The sequence below is a fragment of the Laetiporus sulphureus genome (genome assembly GCF_001632365.1).
Source record: "Laetiporus sulphureus 93-53 unplaced genomic scaffold LAESUscaffold_4, whole genome shotgun sequence".
Lineage (NCBI taxonomy): Eukaryota > Fungi > Basidiomycota > Agaricomycetes > Polyporales > Laetiporaceae > Laetiporus > Laetiporus sulphureus.
Window position 1 is genome coordinate 286,763 of NW_024468513.1, and position 19,339 is coordinate 306,101.

At 53.3% G+C, this 19,339-nt stretch overlaps 7 protein-coding genes across 7 annotated transcripts; 4 read left to right on the forward strand and 3 right to left on the reverse strand.

Annotated features, from left to right (window-relative positions):
• Positions 1 to 158: 158 nt before the first annotated feature.
• LAESUDRAFT_644111 (RabGAP/TBC) lies at positions 159 to 2,159 on the forward strand (the record flags this gene model as incomplete). The annotated part of the gene is made up of 8 exons (XM_040903831.1): positions 159 to 696; positions 749 to 993; positions 1,045 to 1,239; positions 1,291 to 1,405; positions 1,459 to 1,641; positions 1,696 to 1,823; positions 1,878 to 1,973; positions 2,031 to 2,159. 8 exons carry the CDS (start codon positions 159 to 161, stop codon positions 2,157 to 2,159), a joined length of 1,629 nt encoding a protein of 542 aa, XP_040768419.1.
• A 176-nt stretch (positions 2,160 to 2,335) lies between these two features.
• LAESUDRAFT_755371 (uncharacterized protein) lies at positions 2,336 to 4,935 on the reverse strand (the record flags this gene model as incomplete). The annotated part of the gene is made up of 7 exons (XM_040912016.1): positions 2,336 to 2,524; positions 2,585 to 2,667; positions 2,763 to 4,386; positions 4,436 to 4,567; positions 4,620 to 4,698; positions 4,750 to 4,820; positions 4,870 to 4,935. 7 exons carry the CDS (start codon positions 4,933 to 4,935, stop codon positions 2,336 to 2,338), a joined length of 2,244 nt encoding a protein of 747 aa, XP_040768420.1.
• Positions 4,936 to 5,304: 369 nt separating this feature from the next.
• LAESUDRAFT_734493 (uncharacterized protein) lies at positions 5,305 to 6,872 on the reverse strand (the record flags this gene model as incomplete). The annotated part of the gene is made up of 9 exons (XM_040910518.1): positions 5,305 to 5,407; positions 5,465 to 5,551; positions 5,588 to 5,607; positions 5,751 to 5,809; positions 5,857 to 5,932; positions 5,987 to 6,031; positions 6,163 to 6,323; positions 6,504 to 6,678; positions 6,729 to 6,872. 9 exons carry the CDS (start codon positions 6,870 to 6,872, stop codon positions 5,305 to 5,307), a joined length of 870 nt encoding a protein of 289 aa, XP_040768421.1.
• Positions 6,873 to 8,626: 1,754 nt separating this feature from the next.
• Positions 8,627 to 9,503, forward strand: LAESUDRAFT_344481 (uncharacterized protein). The gene is made up of 2 exons (XM_040902100.1): positions 8,627 to 9,136; positions 9,191 to 9,503. Exons 1-2 carry the CDS (start codon positions 8,774 to 8,776, stop codon positions 9,305 to 9,307), a joined length of 480 nt encoding a protein of 159 aa, XP_040768422.1. The 5' UTR covers positions 8,627 to 8,773; the 3' UTR covers positions 9,308 to 9,503.
• Positions 9,504 to 10,136: 633 nt separating this feature from the next.
• LAESUDRAFT_721041 (glycoside hydrolase family 55 protein) lies at positions 10,137 to 14,302 on the forward strand. The gene is made up of 21 exons (XM_040907942.1): positions 10,137 to 10,467; positions 10,520 to 10,570; positions 10,625 to 10,657; positions 10,715 to 10,830; positions 10,884 to 10,944; positions 10,998 to 11,168; positions 11,226 to 11,242; positions 11,292 to 11,340; positions 11,396 to 11,436; positions 11,599 to 11,612; positions 11,730 to 11,936; positions 11,991 to 12,257; positions 12,315 to 12,546; positions 12,637 to 12,699; positions 12,837 to 12,958; positions 13,009 to 13,051; positions 13,110 to 13,187; positions 13,306 to 13,382; positions 13,434 to 13,569; positions 13,629 to 13,654; positions 13,709 to 14,302. Exons 1-21 carry the CDS (start codon positions 10,208 to 10,210, stop codon positions 13,907 to 13,909), a joined length of 2,265 nt encoding a protein of 754 aa, XP_040768423.1. The 5' UTR covers positions 10,137 to 10,207; the 3' UTR covers positions 13,910 to 14,302.
• An 853-nt stretch (positions 14,303 to 15,155) lies between these two features.
• LAESUDRAFT_644161 (uncharacterized protein) lies at positions 15,156 to 16,884 on the forward strand (the record flags this gene model as incomplete). The annotated part of the gene is made up of 2 exons (XM_040903835.1): positions 15,156 to 15,505; positions 15,558 to 16,884. 2 exons carry the CDS (start codon positions 15,156 to 15,158, stop codon positions 16,882 to 16,884), a joined length of 1,677 nt encoding a protein of 558 aa, XP_040768424.1.
• Positions 16,885 to 17,442: 558 nt separating this feature from the next.
• Positions 17,443 to 19,288, reverse strand: LAESUDRAFT_755376 (Josephin-domain-containing protein; the record flags this gene model as incomplete). Its single annotated transcript, XM_040912017.1, has 7 exons — positions 17,443 to 18,449; positions 18,510 to 18,691; positions 18,745 to 18,795; positions 18,858 to 18,909; positions 18,961 to 19,066; positions 19,122 to 19,132; positions 19,192 to 19,288. The coding sequence occupies 7 exons, from the start codon at positions 19,286 to 19,288 to the stop codon at positions 17,443 to 17,445; spliced, it is 1,506 nt and encodes a 501-aa protein (XP_040768425.1).
• Positions 19,289 to 19,339: the final 51 nt, after the last annotated feature.

Here is a 19,339-nt window from a genome sequence, read left to right on the forward strand (position 1 = left end):
TGGTTTTTTGGAATCTCTGTGAAGTATGCTATACCCCCAATAGTTTGCGATCAAAATACACGCTGGTCGTGATGCATGGCGCTTCGCGCCCAGATCACAATATTGTTCTTCCTCGACTGCAATCATAACGCACTAACTCACATCCCAACTCGCTTAAAATGAGTGCTCGACCGCCGCCAGCAAGGCCACATATCGGCTTAAATCCTTCGCACCGGTTCTCTTCGTACTCCATAGCCGACTGGGCAGAGGACGATGCGTGGGACAGCGGATCCGACTCAGAGTCGCCTAGCAATACTGGATGGAGTCGCTCGAAGCAAGGATCCTCCACTGCCGCGACCGCGACCACGACTGCCCCAAAACCTGTACCGAGGCCTATATTAAACAACTCTTCATCCACGCTAGCCTTTTCGTACACTCACGTCAGTCACCCAAGTCCGAGTTCGTACCCTCCAAAGCAAGATCTGCAGCCATCGAAACACGGCTGGACGATCGTCAGCAAGTCCTTTGACAACCAGAACAATCTCGAACACAGAGAGACAGACAAAGTGAACGATGGAGGAGCATATGATGACGTGGAAGGTGACATGATCGTTGGCGAGCTCGAGCCTGAAATCGCAGAACAAGCGGCAGTTACGCACTCTAAACCGAGGCAAGGCCAGGGCTCTGTAAGAGATGACGCTGAAGAGATTGTTAACGGTACACATAGACATCTCTGCGTATTCTCGCCGACCTCTCATCCGCCAGTTAGATCCATTGCACCTTGTGTGGCAACGGCTTTCGAATCAAGGATCCAAACCTCGCCTAGGTGCAGATGGAGTAGAGCTCGACCCGCGCTCGGAAAATGTGGATCATGAGCAGTCAACCCGTTCCACTAGGCGACAGAAGTTCATTGATTGCATCACCCGCCAAGATGTGGACATGGCTCAGCTACGCAAGCTGGCTTGGAACGGTGTACCAAGCGATTTACGCCCGATAGCATGGCCATTGTTGCTGGTGCGTGTTACACCTTACGCTAATTCCCTCTGCTCAACGTAGATCTGCTAGGGTTATCTTCCCCTTGCTGATCTCGCTCGTACGGCTGCCTTGGCTCGGAAAAGACAGGAGTATTATTCGCTAGTCGAGCTTGCCTTCAAACGGGATCGTGAAGGACTTGACCAGCAAATCTGGCATCAGATTGAGATAGATGTTCCACGTACGAGGCCTGGAATACGGTTATGGATGCAGGTATCTACTCAAAGGGTGCGTCGGGGACCTCACGAATCTGTGAGGGATTAACTCATCGACTCGTAGAGCCTTGAACGAATACTCTACGCCTGGGCGATAAGGCATCCCGCGAGTGGTTATGTCCAAGGCATCAATGACCTTGTAACACCATTCTTCCAGGTTTTTCTGTCAGCATATATTGGTATGATGAAGCTTTATCTCGCCCTCGAGGTCGTCCGGCTGATCCTGTGACAGACTCGGATCCGGAGGAATTTGACCCCGCTATATTACCAACCAGTGTACTCGACGCGATTGAGGCTGACACATTCTGGTGCCTATCTCGATTGCTGGACGGCATCCAGGACAATTATATCGCAACACAGCCTGGCATACACAGAAGTGTCAAACGCATGGCAGAGCTCGTCGCTAGGATTGATGGTATGTTATTTGCATCCAGATTTTCAAAACAACTGACGAATTTTGTCCTATCAGCGCCATTGGCGGCGCACCTGCAGGCTGAGAACGTCGAGTTCATGCAATTTGCGTTCCGCTGGATGAATTGCTTGCTGATGCGCGAGATAAGCGTGCAAAATACTATTCGCATGTGGGACACATATCTGGTGAGCCCACCAGTGGTGGTGGAACTGCCATGATCTCAGATATTTTTCGTTCAGGCCGAAGGTCCAGATGCCTTTTCTCAGTTTCACCTGTATGTTTGCTCCGCGTTCCTTGTTCAGTGGAGCAAGAAGCTGCAACAGATGGATTTCCAGGTGCGAGCTTTCAGTCATCGTCATTACCGATGACATTGAGTACATTTTTCGGTACAGGGCATCATTATGTTTCTACAATCTCTCCCTACCCAAAATTGGGGAGACCACGAGATTGAAATGCTGCTCAGCGAAGCATTTGTCCATTACTCAACATGGCACAATGCACAAAGTCACTTTGGCAAGTAATGGTCTACTCTGTTCTTTCGCAATCTCGGATGGACGGACGTTAGATGTAAGCTTTAAGTATATTGACGAAGTCCACATACATACCACGGACATGACTGGTGCCGACTACTCCAAAACTATGTAACACACACATAAATGCAAGCAAAACCTCAGAAGATACCTCCTCTTTTTATGGCTTATGACGGCTCTTCGGACTTGGCACGTACGAACTCAATCTCGCGCTCAAGAGCATACTTGAGTTCGTTCGCCTGCTCTTCAGTTTTCGTTCTAAACTTGTATGTCGCCGGGGCGCCCTCATCATGACCCACGAAAGTTACGACGTTTTTCGAAATTGAAGGGCTCATTCCGGAGTAGAGAGCGAAATTCTGCATTGAGGCATGGTAGTCAGCACAGGCGGAGGTCCATAACGCATCATTTCTGCTCACAACCGTAATACGGCCAGTAGCGGTATTTCTCAATAACATCCTCCGCGCGTCAGTTTGCTTGTGTTTCTTCAAGCGCAGCATGCCTGCTCAGGAAGAATATCACTTAAAACGTCACGTAGCACTGTATACGAAGCTTACTCGCCTATGCCTATTTCAGCCCACCGAGCGGCTTCCTTACCACCCGTCATATATTGGAATACCTTGCCCCTGATCTGATGCGTAGTGATCTCATCCTCCTCGCCTGCTCCCTCCATGTCATGCTCAGAGGTCGGAAGGAGTCCGCTTGGTGCTTGTCCCCCGGCCTCTGGAACAGGAGCACCCGGGCTCAATTGTGGCGTCTGCTCCTTTGCTCCGCTGGATTCAACCGTTGTTGGTGCCGGTGTCGAAGGGAACACAGGGCCCTTCGCTGCGAATGTGAACTTGTCTCCGCTTGGTGTTCCAGGGCTGGCGAAACTAAAGCCGACGGGATTAAATGCACCTCCTGCTTTGGTAAGGCTTCCCCCAAATGCTGTTGGCTTGCTCGGCGAGACGGAACCAAAGGTAGACGAACCGGTCAATGTCGACTGGTTCGGCGTGGCGAAAGCCGGCGCTCCACCAAAGATACCCGCACCTAGCGCAAAGCCCGCACCAGCCACATACGAAGTATCACTCCTCTCATCTTCTTCCGCATTCTTGCCTGCATCCTTGAGTCTGTTAAACAGATTGCCTGAGGGTGCGGTGCCGACAGGAACGATAAAGGGATTGGACGTGTCGTTCGTCATAGAGAGATCTGCTGATTTATTCGGCGAGAAACCGTCCCCTTTGTTGACTGTGGTCGCCGCAAAACTCCCCGCACTGGAAGTAGGAAACGAGAAGGCGGAACCAGATTGTGGCAAGGAGGGTGAAGACGAAGTAGCGAATGTGAATGTGAATGCACTTTTTGGCGGTACGGCGCTTGGAGGACTTGAAGTTGCTGAGGGTTTAAAAACGAAATCGACTGGCTTCGCCGACGTGGTCGAGCTCTCCGTGCTAGTGCTTTTCGCAGGTTCGTCCGCTTTGAAAAGAGGCGCCTGTGTTGAAGAAGGGACAGGGAACCCCTTGAAGCTAGATGGTGGAGTGGGCATCTTGAATGCCGATGTGGCACTGGAAGACGGCAACGTGGAAGTAGTCGTCACAGAGGAAGGTGCTTTGGTCGTCGAAGGTAATCCAAACGCGCCAAAACTGGCGGGAGGCTTTGGCATCGTGAGCGTCGGCGGCACAGCAGGGGATGCAGAGCTCGGCGTGCCATTCGTAGCAGCTTCGGCGAGCAGAGGTTTCGGAGCCGTCGCTGGCAGCACGGATGCGCTCGCTATCGCTTTCCGCTGCTCATCGAACTTTGTCTTGAAAGACAGAAGATAGCTCTTGTACTGATCAAAAAAGCCGCTGAGGTCCGCAAAAGGGTCCTCCTTGATAGCATCTTGTACTGCAGATGAGAAAGATACGTCGAGCCCACGGATATTAGTATAATATTCGACTTGCGCATCGAATGTGGGGTCTTTTGCTTTCTCTTCTACTTCTGGCTTCTTGGATAAGGCTTTATTGATGCTCGGGCTGACAGTTGAAGTCGTGAATGCGAATGCAATCGGTGCCGGTGGCGGTTTTGAGGGAGCAGCCAACTGAGGCAGCGCAGGCGCAGGCATGGACGAAGACCCAAACGGAGCGAACGGTTCTTTCGAAGGCACAGGGGCCAGCTGCTTGCTCGGTAATTGAGGCGCAGGTGGCTCCGATGGTTTCATTGTCGAGACCGTGCCACTGAAACCAACGAATCCCGCGAACCTCGGTGCCTGTAAATTATATGGATGAACAGCACTGCCAACACAACGCTGTACCAACCTCAGCTCTTGCAGAAGTCGGCTGTGCAGACGGTGCACCCGCAATCGTTGTCGCTTGCGGCGAGAAAGCCGACGTTGTGGTAGTCGACGTGCCGAACCCGCCGAACCCGCCGAACTTGGGCCTTGATGGCTCCTGAGACCCCTATGAGTAACTGAGATGCTAAAGACGGGAGCGGACTATCTACCTCTTCTGCAGAAGAAGGCGATGGTGATAGTGATGGCGCTAAACCTTGTCTCAAACCGCGTTTGGGTAAAGACCTCATTCTTGACTAAAGTAAGCACATGTATTTGGATAGCAGGAAATAGAGGGCTCACGGTCTCTCTGCCAGAGCTGTAGCGCTCGCCTTCTTGAAACTAGATTGCTCAGACGTAGACGGCGATCCTCCCTGGAATGTCGTCCATCACCAGCACGGCCTAGAGAAACGAGTCGCTCACCTCAGTGTCTTCTTCATCCTCTTCATACTCGTCCTTTGTAAGCTGCTTCTCTGCGCTGCGTTTCATGATGGTTACGGACAGATTTGGGGGAGGTGGTGGCAAGAGAGCACAATGCGCGTTCAACGATGATGTACTGATCGCGGGGCACGTGCCACGCGTTCAAGCGAACCAAACCGATCTGCCATTCCAACGAATCGGTACGGCTGTCACATTCTGCTCCCATCTGTAATGTTCCGATCGATAGTAGTGACCCCGTTAAACAGCACTCTGCCTAGGACGAAAAATTGAATTTCGTGCGGAAATCGATGGCAACCAGCTATTCACACATTGCGACAAGTCCTAGAGATATATTGAAAGCTAATGACTGGACACAGTCCATTTTTCGAGAGCTTAACAGGATCCTGAATAAGTCCGATTCATGCTAACGCAATCCGCTCAGCCAGCGTAGTATGCTGCAGGACCAGCCACAACATGCTGATTCGAGTAACTGATATTTGCAGGCGTCACAGCCGGGTCGTCATCCGTCACCACAACAAACCTGCAGACGCATAAATTCAACGTCGGCGTCAAGCACGAGAGATGGCGAAATACTCACAATGTGCCATTGTACGTCGGGTACGTCGGGAACGAATGGTCCCCGTAGATCATGCCTCCGGGCTGCATGGTCTGACCGCTGTTACCGCTGACGTTCGTCAACGGCGTGTACGTAGTGTTTTACTGCATGATCCAGGCAACATACTGTGTATCCCGCAACCAATCGTGTCAGCATTGCTATTCCGTTCTCACGCAGATTGGCGACAGGAGAAATCGGGCATCGCATGAAGAAAAAGGGAGGGGAAGCGAAAAGAAACACGCATTGAATAGAAGGATAGGTTACTTGCCTTGGGCTCGCCCGCAGTCGTAGCAGTGATGTAGGAGTTGATCGGTCCAACGGACTTTCCTGGCGGTTCCCATGAAAGGTAGAGCGTGTCGTTAGGACAAGTCCACGCGCCATACATGCGCTATGGTTCTGAGTGATAGCAGGCATTGCCCAGCCGGTCACCTCGGAGACGTTGGGATTATTCTAAACGGATAAAATATTGTCATCGTATATGTACCTTAATCGTTGAACACTCACCGAGATGTTCAAAGCAGGGAAGTTCTGCCACTGCGCCCGGTTGTCCTCAGCAGGACATGCCGTGATGTACGGAGCCATGAGGGTTCACTGCATGCTTTGAGTGATAGCCGGCGTGAACCAGAACTGCGTGACGATGGCAGTGAAAACTGTCATTTGTATGGTTGGACATAACTAACCGGCATGGGGAACACACCCTCAAAATGTCGGAGAACCATCTGCTGTCGAACTTCCGTGGTAGTCGCTTCAAGCGCAAGCTGCGTCGCGGCACGAGAGTTTAGGCGCTCCAGTAAATTATATGTGCCAGCTTCGCCGAATCGAGTGACCTGTGAAAGGAGAGCTTTGAGCGGCGAGGCCAGACATAATGGACAAAACAGTACGGACCACTCCGTTGAATATGATAAATTCGCGAACAGTGAGGAATGGTTAGGAATAGGTGCATGACTTTGAAGCATTGTTTGCTACCGAGCAAAATAACCATTATTACTTAACTTCCGTACTGATTGCGCGGTATACTCACGGCCCAACATGTTGGAAATGATTGTGGCATATCCAACTTCCTGGTCAGCCATGATTTCAATCAAGGCTTGATCCTCAGCAGTGAGACCATCGTCCTCGAAATCTTGGTCCGAGTACCTCGCGAGACCATTGTGGAACAAGTCCAGTTCTATCAATTCTTGATAAATCGCGAGGTTCTACGTTGATAAATTAGATATGTTCCATGACATTACAGCACTGAACGCACGAGACACTGATAGTCAAAGTCACTCAGAAGCTCATATACAGGTAAAGAGCCACTGGTATCCAATCCTCCAGTCGGGGTATAGTGGAGCGACGCAGCGAGGCTCGAAGTTGCGCCGCAAGCTAAGAAGAGGCCGAGGCTGCGCATGGTGAGGAAGAGGGACAAGGCTGCAAGTGGGGTACTGACCGGCGCATCTAATGGTATATATGTTCGGACAGAAGACCCAGCGTGATGCTTTGTACGGCAGCCAGCTTCGAACATGACTTCATTCTAAGCAAATGACATGGCCCACTGGTAAACATGACGCTAAGAATGACGAGGGCGTCATTGTGTAGACCAAAGATGGCCTTCGGGAGCCGAGCGGTAACATATGGAACAACACGAGGTTATTTGTGGGCCCTCCACCCTCCTTCTGCACTGCGAACGGATGACTCTTCTTGGAAGTTCGACCAGGAGCTGCGGCAGCGCTTTTGGAAGCTGAGCGAGTACCATTAAAAGCTCGGAACGAGGTCAACTATAGAGCTCCAATGGCGGGTCAGAGGCGCTTTGGACAAGGATCCCGCCGCCTGGACGCACTTACATCATCGTTAACCGTAACTTCCGCTATAATTTCAGCAATGCTGCAAGCTGAAATTGGCCGCCGCCAGCGTATTCCAACTTATTCTGTCCGATTCTGACATCATCATGGAACTGAGAGCGCCAGTGGGTAGCCAGTGGGCGACAAGAATGCGGTTCAATGCAGCTGGAGGCGGATCGGGAGTGTCATACCACGGAACGCCACAATGCTGATAGCGATCGGCGTCAAAACGAAATAGCCACTAGTAGCAAGCCATCGCGCGTGCTGCCGTCCACCGCGTTCCTATCTTCGTCGACATAACGCTCATGGCTAAACAAATGGAATGAATTGTTTGCGGTCAGCTCAACTGTCAGATTGATGCTAGCAGAATTGGACGACCCTGTTACGCTCAAATTCTTGAAAGGAGACCGTATCACCGCCGGAAGTGCCAGCAGGGTATCGCACATTGTCGACTACGGTGCTGCGCACGGTGCTTCCACAGGTTCTTGGTACAGAGGCAGCTTCCGTCAAAACGGATGGAAGCCCGCGCATAACAACCCGGAACAACCACAGTCCACGTTGTAGCTGGCAAGGTGTGCCAGGGTGCGTCACCATTGCAATCCTGCGCTACTACCGGACGGGTTCAATCTCCCCGGTTTGGCTCCTATACACTGACGAGGGGAGGCTTACGGGTATCTCGAACGCTTTTCTGGAACACTTGGGCTGAGCTGGATACATCCCAGGCTCCCTCACTCCTGGGAATTTAGTGCGCTTGACATTACCGTTAGGTCGCAGTCGCTTTAGTTGTAGATGCGAAGGTACGAAACGCCGTTTGTTCAATAGCCATAGGAGAGGACTGCTGAAGCTCATGAGCATCGCATGGCAATGGGTATGAGCAGATGATATAGTTCATTCACTCATTAAGGGGCGAATCTGAATGCCCCGATTCAATCAACGGTGTGCTATTGTTTCAGCTACACGTAAACCCCGTGGCATGCATGCATTGAAGTTTATGCAATTTGCAAAGATCATACAGATAGAACCGTAAGTGATCCAGACCTTGCACACTTTTTATACCCACCCTTAATCGAACGCCAACAGTATCTATATCCTATCTGATGGGTTGATACTTCCATCCTGTGCACCTTGGCAACTTTACGAAACACTATACGCTACCATAGACATGCCCATCAGCTGAACAAGTCGCCCTCAGTGGTACCATGCAGGACCATCCAAGGACGCTGTATCCGGATTGCATCGATTGCATTTTTGCTGCGTCTCACAAATGACACCAGATGACCCAGCATTCCGCCCACCAGCATGTGCACCAACAGTGATTCGCGAGGTCAGACGCAAGCTGATATCTCGTCAGCCCCAAAGTTTCTGGGCAAGCACAGTCCCGTAGAAGCAACGGACGTCCGTGAGGTCTGGCCCCGGATGTAGAGCGGTACCCTCTGCTGCTCTGACATTCTTCCGCCTGACGAGGCAGCACATGTGCAATGGTACCTGCCTGCAGGACAACTGTGCTCCTATGACCTCTGGATTCTGTTTCTTCCCTTGTCTGAGTACACCATCGATCTCACCCTCTTCTCCGCATGACTGGTGCCTGGTCATGACTGAAGTTTATCAGTTCCGAAGCAACACCGAGACGCGCCTCCCTACGCGCATGTCCCTGACGGAGTACCCTAACGCCCGACGCCTTTGTCCTGTGGGTCAGGCGATGAAGCCAGAAATGGACCGGCATTTCTACTGGCATGGTATAACAAGCCATGGCGGAACCGAATTCGCGCCCGCCATGGGAGGTCCGCGGAGATCGCCAGAGGCATCCGGAACTGCTCAAGGATCAGCGCTCCACGTGAGATTCCTCAAACTGCCTTCCGCGGAGACTAGAGGCTTAGCTTGAGCCTAGGATTTATTCCATGCTTCCAAGCATACTCTGCATAAATTGAGGCGGAATTGCCATAACGGACGGGAATGTTTCCTTATTGGGAGCTGCGAGAGAGCTGTGGCGCTGGTTTCACATTGAAACCGACAAGTTGGGCGGTTTGCTTCGTACGCACCGTCGTCATCATGCAATGAGGTTGTGCTATAGGATACCAGGGTCTTCACATGGAGGCGTGTTCTCAGAGGTGTCTCCAATCGGAGGCCTTCTTCACTAGCCGATAACGGACACCAAGTTGCCCAGTGACGACACGCTAGTCATCTATCACGGTGGGAGTTCGATTACGCGACTCTCGTAGTCGCTGCATGTTCGACAGGCCGCGCTGCGCTGTTCGTTTTCCGTGACGCCGCATGATCTTATCGAACTTACCCAACGTATAACTACGAAAGCGTCCTTCAGCTGTTCTTGCACTCCCTGTCCGTCTCCTTCTCTTCGCGAGCCTTGCACTGAGGTGAGAACTGGTATTCGTTGTTCCCATATCTCCACATGCGTGCACCTGTACCACGTGAGCGCGACAGACGCGTTCCACGGGCGTTCTCTCGCTCGGAGTGTCCTTTTGTCCGCAAACCGCCTCCCGGGAACATTCATCGCGGCATTATGAGGCCGTCGTATCCCACTTCATGTTCCGCGTCTTGTCTAATACAGGCGCTGGTCGGACGCAGTACCAGCCATTGTGTGGTTTCTGTCGTCGCATTGTGCGCAATGAGGCGGGAGAAGCTCACCTCTTTTGCGCGGACTCATTCATCTATAGATATCACGTTGTGGTGGCAAGCAAGCATTTTCGCCGAGCCTCTCCATCACGGGCCTAGTTATTTTACGCAGTTCGGTCTCACGCTGAAGCTGCAAGATGCATGTTCGTGACGCTGAGACCCAGAGACCGTATATAAACTGCACGCACCATGAGCTCGCTCGTCCGTGCCCCGAAGTCGTCTGCGGTCCTGCTAACCTGTACCTCTCCAGACGTCTCCTGTTCGAGGGTTGACCATGCTTCCGCATTCTGCCCTGCTCGCTCTGTGTACTGTCTTGGGATCGGCCATCTTGGGGGTTTCTGGGCTTGGGTCTCTATGTACCGCATCTCTTGGTGCAGGGAACGCGTCAGCTAGCGATCCGTACTGGCTGCAAGACATCACTCACCAAGGGTATGCGCCATATGCTTCTGACCCCTCCACGTACGCGGTCTTCCGCAATGTGAAGGATTACGGAGCCGCGGGTGACGGTGTCACGGATGATACTGACGCCATCAAGTGAGTCTCGGGGTTCTGTGATTTCAGCATGCCTCATGAAGCGCACTAACAGCGACGCCATCTCCTCTGGTTCGCGCTGTGGAGACGGGTGTGGCTCGTCTACGTAAGCCAATATCGTTCGATCTATTCTCGTTATCGTTGACATGGTTTATGGAAGAACCACGCCTGCCGTTGTCTTCTTCCCTCAAGGGTAGGTCTGCACATCTACATGCGATATCAATTCAAATTCACATCGTATTTCCCACAGGACATACCTCATTTCGGCGCCTCTCATCGCGTACTACTATACCGTGCTCGTTGGCGATGCGAAGGTCCCACCCACCCTTTTGGCAAGTTCCAGTTTCTCTGGACTAGCCCTCGTCGGTAGGTCTTGTGGTTGGTATATGTACTCTGCTGACAATATGTCTGTCACAAAGATGCAGACCCGTACATTCCGAACGGCTACGGCGCGCAATGGTACACGAACCAGGACAATTTGTGAGCGGTCTTCTGCATCAAGTGGCCTGTATCTGGCTGATATATGAATGCAGCTACCGCTCGGTCCGGAACTTTGTGTTTGACCTCACACAAACGTCGGCCACTTCGGGAGTATACGGTATCCACTGGCAGGTCTCACAGTCCACATCACTCCTCAACCTGGTGTTCGAGATGAGCACGGCCTCGGATACCACTCAGGTAGGTCTGTACATGGAGAATGGAAGGTAGGCGCCGCTTGAGATTTTCCGCGCCAAGTGCAAGCGCTAATCGGCGATAAACAGCGGCGGTTTCATGGGAGGTTAGTGGATTTGCCGCATCTTGAAACCATGTCTCATGTCACGACGCAGACATGGTGTTCAACGGAGGGAAGTACGGCCTGGAGGTTGGGAATCAGCAGTAAGTTTTTGGCGTCGAGTTCATGCACGATTCATATGAAGTCCTTGTCCCGCAGGTTCACCGTCCGGAACGTGACGATTAACAATGCCAATACTGGTGAGAAGATCTTGTTATTCAGATTGAGGCAGTCCGACTGACGATACCCGCATCAAATGACCACAGCGGTAAGAGATCAACATCAAAGATGCAGCCTTTCTCTTTCCTGATTGGAGTCTGCAAAGGTCTATGGCATATGGGCTTGGGGGTGGACTTGGCAAGGTCGGTGGTTGTTCGTTTGTAAATTAGCTGCAATGCTGATCTTTTGCTTCGTAGGGATCACCATCAACAACTGCGAGGTGCGATGATTGCCTTTCAGATGTTCTGAAACTCCATGTGAACGTCCTGTGCAGGTGGGCTTCGCATTGACAACCGGCACGACATCCGGGAGTTCTCAAGGTGTCGGTTCCGAAAATATCATCGACGCGGCCATCACAGACGTCACGTATTTCATCCAACCCTCTTCTGTATCAAGTTCTCTTGACGGGTCCATCGTCCTTAATAATATTGCACTCACCAACGTGGGCTACGCTGTCGCGTCCTCCAGCAGCGACGTTGTGGTATGTATATCGCTTGACAAGGGAGCCAGCTGGCCTTGACATTTTGTTCCGTAGCTTGCTGGTGGGACGTACACTATCAATAGCTGGGCACAAGGCAACGTGTATTCTGGTTCAGACGGGACCGGTACCTTCACCCAAGGTGATATTACTGCAATCTCGAAGCCTTCCGAATTGCTAGCCAGCACGGGATGGATCTTCGGGAAGGGCCACCCGCAATACATCGACTATTCGCCGAGCCAGTTCATAAGTGTTAGATCCCAAGGCGCGACGGGTGATGGGTCCACGGATGATACAGCCGCAATCCAGGACGTCTTCAACAATGTGAGTTCGGATCCTGCTGTCTTGCTTTTCGGTGACAGACCATGTAACGACCTGCAGTACGCCGGATGCTACATTATCTACTTCGATGCAGGCATTTACATGGTGTCCTCAACGATCACGATTCCTGCGGGAACGATTGTCGTCGGCGAGGCATGGTCCACGATCATGGGTTATGGCAGCTACTTCCAGAACTACAACGCTCCTCAGGTCGTTGTGCGCGTCGGCGAGAATTCGGGCGACGAAGGCGTCGCGGAGATCACGGACATGATCTTCTCGACACAGGGACCCGGTGGGTGGCGTGCTTCCTCTTCGCGCACCTGCTTGGCGTAAGGTACAGGCGGCTAATTGTGCCTTCACGCTTCGCGTCTTCGTCTTCTAGCTGCCGGAGCGATAGTTGTCGAATGGAATGTGCATGATCCTGCCGGCGAACAGGGTGCAGCCGGTACTTGGGACACTTATATCATGTCAGTGTGCTTCTCGCTACTTGCACGAAACTTGCTGATACCAGGTTTCTACAGTCTTGGAGGCAGTGAGTCAGCTGCATTGCGTCTCCGAGCTTCTTGCACACCATTTTCGCAGGGGATGGCACGGACTTGCAGGATTCGCAATGCCCGGCTTCGACGACGACTAGTGGCAATAGCGACTGCTTCGCAGCATTCCTCGGAATCTACATCACTTCTGGAGCTAGCGCATATCTCGAAGTAGACTTTTCGATTCCGGACTTGTGCACAACCTGATGATTGCGGCGTAGGGGCTATGGGTATGGCTCGCGGATCATGACTTGGACGCATCAGGTAGGCGAGATAGAATAGTCCTTCCCCGGTCTTCACAGAAGTTGACACGCTCCTTCAGATAGCCCGCAGCTGACTCTCTGGAGCGCTCGCGGTATATTATCTGAGTCACAGGGGCCGGTATGGATGATTGGAACTTGTCAGTATTGTCGTGCTTTCGCGACCCTGAGTCGATTCTGACGCCTTCTTCCTCCGCAGCGAGTGCGCTTGACTTCATCTCACTTCACACTGGTATTGAGCATTGACGGCGTTTGCAGGTGAACACCACATCATGTACCAGTATGGGTTGATGGGTGCCACCAATCATTACCTGGGCTTTATCCAGACAGAGACAGTGAGTGGCTAGATGCGGTCGTTGAGCATGGATCACTCACGTACCGCACAGCCGTACTTCCAACCGAATCCCGGTCCGACTGCTCCATTCATTCCGAGTAGCACGTACGGAGATCCCTCCTCCTGGCCAGCGAACGCCGCATGGGCCCTGTACGTTGATTCAACCTCGTCGAACATTCTGGTATATGGTGGGCGAATCTTACCACACATTCGGAGGGCGCCTTGCTAATCCTTGCGATCTACGCAGGTGCCGGGCACTACAGCTTCTTCCAGGTTTGCCACTGCTCCGACTTAATCTCTTGGCTTTTCTGACAGCTTGCTATACAGGACTACGCTGAGACCTGTGATGACGACTATAATTGTCAGTCACAGATCGTGGAAATCGAAAATGGCGCGACCGACATCGCCATTTACGGGTTGAACACGGTATACACTACGTACCAGTTGAGCGTCAACAATGAAGGCATCATCAACTACCAGGACAACTTGAACGGTCTCGCGGAGACCGTAACGGCGTGGACTTTGTAGATTGCCAAGGAGCTGATAGGTCATCAGACACCGTGGTGTTGCAGAAGGCGGATCAATAGCATCTTCGTTACGACCATTCATGACCACCCATGACAGATCCCTGTTTCATTGTTTATACGTCTGAGCCGCCGCATCCACATCAGGCGGCTCGGAGTTTCTGACCTTGTTTGGATACCCGAGCGCATATAGCTGCCTTCCCATCCCCTTAGTCTGAACCTTCCTTGCGCACACGATGCATAGTAATCCAATCTTGCAGGCCGCGTTTACTTGTAAAGCGCTATGTGTCGAATGATGGAGTAGAGCATCTTGTTGCAGTATACCAGAATCACCATATCGATGTAACAGATCGTTTGCCGCTATGCGATGCGATCGAACGTGCGCCCCCGCAGGCCGTCCACTCCATGGCAGTCCATCTCGACATAAAGTTCGAACAAGTCATACTGTGGACTCCACGACGACCAGGATCAACGGACGGGTCGTTTTGCACGTGGATGGATGATGTGAAAGAGCGGTAACGCCTAGGTCGCATGCAAGGCCCCACTGCTGTCGTCGTTGGGAGGGTCTCACCATGAGCCGTGTATATCAGGGCAGATTGGCCCGATGTGGCCAGAGTCAGCCCACGGAGCGGGGCGAGTCACTCGCCGAGTGGCAGGTCGAGCACGGGGGGAGAGGAAGAGGTAGCTCCGGGCGCCAAATGCGATAACCGACGCGGATCCAGTCCGACCCGGCTCGTGGGAATCCTACCCGCCCTTATAGCGCTCCGCTGCTCTTTTTTCGTCTGCAAGGATCTCTCCTTCTCCTCTCGCCCCTCTGCCTCGCAGCCGCACCATACCACACTGTGCTTTCCGCGATTAATTCATGATATTCTCCTCGCTGCCTGGGTGCGTCCAAGGGCAGCTGTCTTCGTGGCCCGACGTGCTGACTCGTTCTGTAGCACATACCACATCAACAACATTCTCTTCGGACCGCTCGCATTCCTCCTTGTTGACACTGACAGGCCTCCTTAGGATCTTTTGCCCTACCGCAGACCTCTCAACACCCTCGAACAATCAGCTCTTCCATATGGGATAAATTCACTGTCACACTATCGGATCCAGGTTGCCTGCTCCGGTCAGATACAATCCATCGCTCTTGTCGTCGCGCTACCTCTCGCTTCGTACGAAGCAACCCACCTGCAGCCTTCACATATCATCTCATAAAACCGCCTCCTCTCACGCCCGACCTCGTCGTCATCACTACATAAGCAATGTACAGCGCACTTAAGACGCCGTCTTTTCTTCGTCCTGCCACTCGTCCTTCCTCCCCCGTCCTCACACCCGTTGACTCAACTATGAGTCCCGACCGGGCTCCGCGTCCTCTCTCAAGACTCTCTCTAGCCACTTTCAGACGCCCCTCTCCTTCACCGGTGCCCGGACGTGCCCCCGCCACTACCGTACAGGACGGTTCGTACATGGACGTGCTGAGTCTGAGGCTTAGTGAGGCTGTATCGAAGGCACTTGCTCAGTCTAGCGGCCCAAGCGTACCGCATGAGCTGCTGAATGGGAGACGACCGATCCCTGCAGGACGTGGACGCGCTCTAGGTGCCCTCATTGCCCAGTGAGTATTGTTGCCGGTAGTACGTCTCATTCACTTCTGATACCGCTGTCAGGGAAGTAAAAGCCGTGCGTGAGAACCCGCATCTGTACCGAGCATTCCTTCGGATCCTTCAACGACCTCTCTCGGTGCTCCTGTCGAACTTATCCAGCGATCTGCTGCCTTTGCTATCATCGTCAGTATTCCATGATCCAATCCCGCCGACGCCGCACAACCCTTCGCCCAATGCGACACAGCTGCATGCTTTAGGACTTGCTACGCTGGCGGGCGAGCTGCTCGAAACGTTTGACGGATTGGGCTTGGGCCTGGAGACGGATATGAGAGGCGACGGGCTGAAGAATATCCGTGAAGGACTCGTGTCTGTAGTCAAGAGGGTTATTGACCCGTTGATGAACGGCATCAAGAACGAAATGGTGCCGCTCTTGGAGGCACTGGAGACCCCGTCTAATGCGCCGAGCGTTTTGAAAGGCACCAGGTCTCCACTACCTCACCCGTCCATCATGGCCTTGCAGGGTCTGATGCCAGTGTATGCTCGAGGTCTATCTCGCTACGTTACCTCGGCAACCGCAGACAACAGCCTTGCGTCTCTTCTCATCTTGTTGGTTTGGCGGGGTCTCGTCGCTCTGTCCAACCGCCCTATTCCTCTTCCCACCCCACCCTCGTCTCCCGTGCTCCCTCCGTCTGCATATGCAAAGGGGAAGGAGAGCAAGCGTCAAGGCCCTGTATCTACCCAAATTACTACGCTTACTACGCCTTCCGCGAGTAGGTTCACTCTCAAGCTGCCTCCCTCCCGTCCGGTTTCTCCGGGTACAACCGTCGCCAAAGGCAGCGCAGCCGCTGCTGATGCTCGTGCGCTGTGCAACCTGCTTTACATGCTCCCGCGTCCGTCTGCAGACAAGGAGACGACCCGTATCGCCCGCGAGGCCGTGGACGAGGCCTTCGATGCCCTGAGCGCTCTCACAGCGTTGCTCGAGTCAGTCCAATCGCACGCTGCAGTTCTGCGTGGGCGACCTGGTAGCTCCAGTGTGAGCAGCCTCGCGGAATTTGAAGCGGACCTGGAGGTGGTCACTGCCGACCTTCCGATGCTCATTGCGTTGCCTGTTCTCTTACGCACGCTATTGCCGACAACTGGCGATGGGGTTCCCATTCGGGAGCGTACCGTCGCTTCTATGCTCGGCCTGTCGGAGACGGAGTACCGCAAGGGTTGCTTGAGTGGCTTCGGCCGCGCTGAGGAGTGCGAGGTGGCGGTTGGTCAGCGCGTGCTCGACGTGCTCCAGGCTGAGGCGCTCTCCAACGCAGTAGAAGCGGGTACATCGGAGAGAATGGCAGTGCTCGTCAAGTGGCTTAAGAGCCAAATCGCCGCCGCGATGGACCAGCATTGACTATCTGCTGGTCTTGATGACCACCATCGTGCATGTCCATATCGGACTCCGGTATACATGTCCGGCATCGCAGTTCCCTTTAACTTGGTAATGATATGTAGGATTGATTCCTTGGCTCCTTCGCGATTCGTTATTCCGTATTGTTATGAAAGTAAATTCAATTGGGACGTACTCAAGCTCGTTCGGACGGACATGCCGGACTGGTGGACTGGATTGGGACTCGTGTTTCCCTGTATCTGTGTCTCCTCCCATTGCGTCTTCAACGATACATTACCTATACGCATACACATTGCGCATAACTCATTCCCGTCCCATTTCTTGCGCATTACGCTCACTTCCTTTGGGTATCATCATAATAGATGTAGACACATGTATTGTAGCAGACATCCTTGTCAATCGTCTAAAATACTGTCTCATCTTACGTTGCTCGGGTGGTTGATAGCCTGCAAACTGGCGAAGCATATCAATTCGAGCACTGCGTAGTCTATGTGCTGATTATTATACAAAAATTTGAAAACCTGCACTCACTCATCGCGCGACGCTGCATACCAACACCAATCAACCCCCAAACCGCGCCAGCCGCCGCCTTCTAATCTCTTCCATGCTTAGTTGCTCTTGTGGCGGTTCGATTTCCGCCTCCGACTCTGTCTCGAAGCCCTCTGACTCAGACTTGGTTGAAGGTTCCCGCTGCAGTGGCGGCGGCGGCGCAGCTGGTGCCGACGTGCTCGCACTCGGCAATGACTGGGGCGGCCGTGGGGGCGGTGTCTCCGGCATCGTGAAGCCTTCGGGGACGCTCTCGAGGGAAGCCTTTAGCGCCGCCTGCAGCTCCGCGTCTTCGTCGTCGTATACCCGAGGCTCGTCATACACCGACGCAGAGGCAGATTGTGACGGTGCCTGCTGCTCGTCCTCGGCCACCTCCTTGCGCTCCCGGGCCATCGCCTCGCTCTCCGCTATCGCACGGCGGAGCATCTCCTCCTCTTCCTCCTGCTCTGCGGTGTGGCGTGCCTGAAAGCGTGCCATCTGCGCCGGGTACCCCTCCTGTAACGCCGCCTCCTGCTCGCGCTGCATTGCCTGCAGGAAGGCACGGTTGCGCGCCATGCTCGCCGCGACCGGGTCGGTATTCACGGCCTCCAACTGCTCGGGCTCGGACTCTGCCTCTATCTCGTCATCGTCGTCACCCTGGATGGGTATGAGCGGCGGCGGCGCTAACTGTGGTGTTTGTTCATTCTGGTCGAAGCGGTGCGTGGAGGTGAAAATGCCCCGCGAAGGGATACCGGGGAGGGATGACAGCGGCGCCGGGACGGAGGTGTGAGTATGAGGGTACTCGTATTCAGTGTTCATGCCCATGAGCGAGGCTTGCAGAGCGGCCTGGAGCTCCATGTCTTCGTCCTCGAAACCTTCCAGACTTTGCGCGCTCGGAGCAGCTTGCGAGGATGATCCTGCTGTCCTAGATGGGCGAACGCTCGGCTGGTCTGGGATTACCGCGGCAAGGTGGTCCGCGGAAGTGCGGGGCAGAGCGAGCAGGGCATCCGGGTCTACTTGCACCACCGCGAACACCGAGTACCCTGCACGTCGCACGATGTTCAGCGTGCGTTGATGGAAGTTTAATGGGAGATAATGCGCACCGTCTGTCTCTGCTTGTTGCAGTACCATGTCCAGATAAAGCTTTGAAATCCATTCCGGCTGCTGTAGGAACGAGTTTAAGTTGAACCAGTGCCCAACGTGGTCAGGATCAGGGGGATCGATGCCGAAGCGCCGCAGGGTGTACCAGTGCTGTTGAAGATTGAGGATGAATGCAAGCTGCATACTACATATAGTTATCGTTTTCTCGCTCACGAGGGAGCAAGGCCGAGGACATACTGTGGATATTGCTGGAACGGCCGCATGCGTTCACTGCGCCAGTGGACCAGACTATTACCATATGAACGTCACAATTGTGAGCTCTCCCTTAGAAGCGACACTGCCACACGTACGTGAGACCCCAGACCTGCAGCGCGTTGTCCAGTACTTGTACCGAGAAAAAGCCTGAAGCCATGATCAGTTTTACAGGAGCGACATGAATGCGGGATGACTTACCTGTGTCGTCCATGTTGGTGCTAGCCTGCCCAGTATTGTCTTCGTCAAACGCCGCCTCCTGCTCGTCTAGAGATAGAGCGATGGTAGACAGATCCGGTGCGGTGAACTGTACCAAATAAGCGTGAGTGGATGCGACACGCTCATGAATACGGCATACTGACATAGTTGCCCTCTGTATGATGTCAAGATATTTCAGCAAGGCATAACGGAATAGAATCGATTGCTTCTCACGTAGCAGCGAGTTTAAGGCATGCTGAGCACAAAGCATCGATCCCGGCTCCTGCTGCTCATGGTAGATAAGAGGAATCAGGTCTTCAATCGTCGCCATCGCCAGAAAGATCCTTGAGCACTCAGCAGTCTTGGAACGCGAGAGTGATGG

Excerpts from the sequence above, each read along its gene's own strand:
- LAESUDRAFT_344481 (XM_040902100.1), top strand. The coding sequence starts at position 8,774 with ATGTGCAATGGTACCTGCCTGCAGGACAACTGTGCTCCTATGACCTCT. Across the intron at positions 9,137-9,190 it reads CTCAAGGATCAGCGCTCCAC|GATTTATTCCATGCTTCCAA; the intron begins GTGAGATTCCTC and ends GCTTGAGCCTAG.
- LAESUDRAFT_721041 (XM_040907942.1), top strand. The coding sequence starts at position 10,208 with ATGCTTCCGCATTCTGCCCTGCTCGCTCTGTGTACTGTCTTGGGATCG. Across the intron at positions 10,468-10,519 it reads GATGATACTGACGCCATCAA|CGACGCCATCTCCTCTGGTT; the intron begins GTGAGTCTCGGG and ends GCGCACTAACAG. Across the intron at positions 11,937-11,990 it reads CCTCCAGCAGCGACGTTGTG|CTTGCTGGTGGGACGTACAC; the intron begins GTATGTATATCG and ends TTTGTTCCGTAG.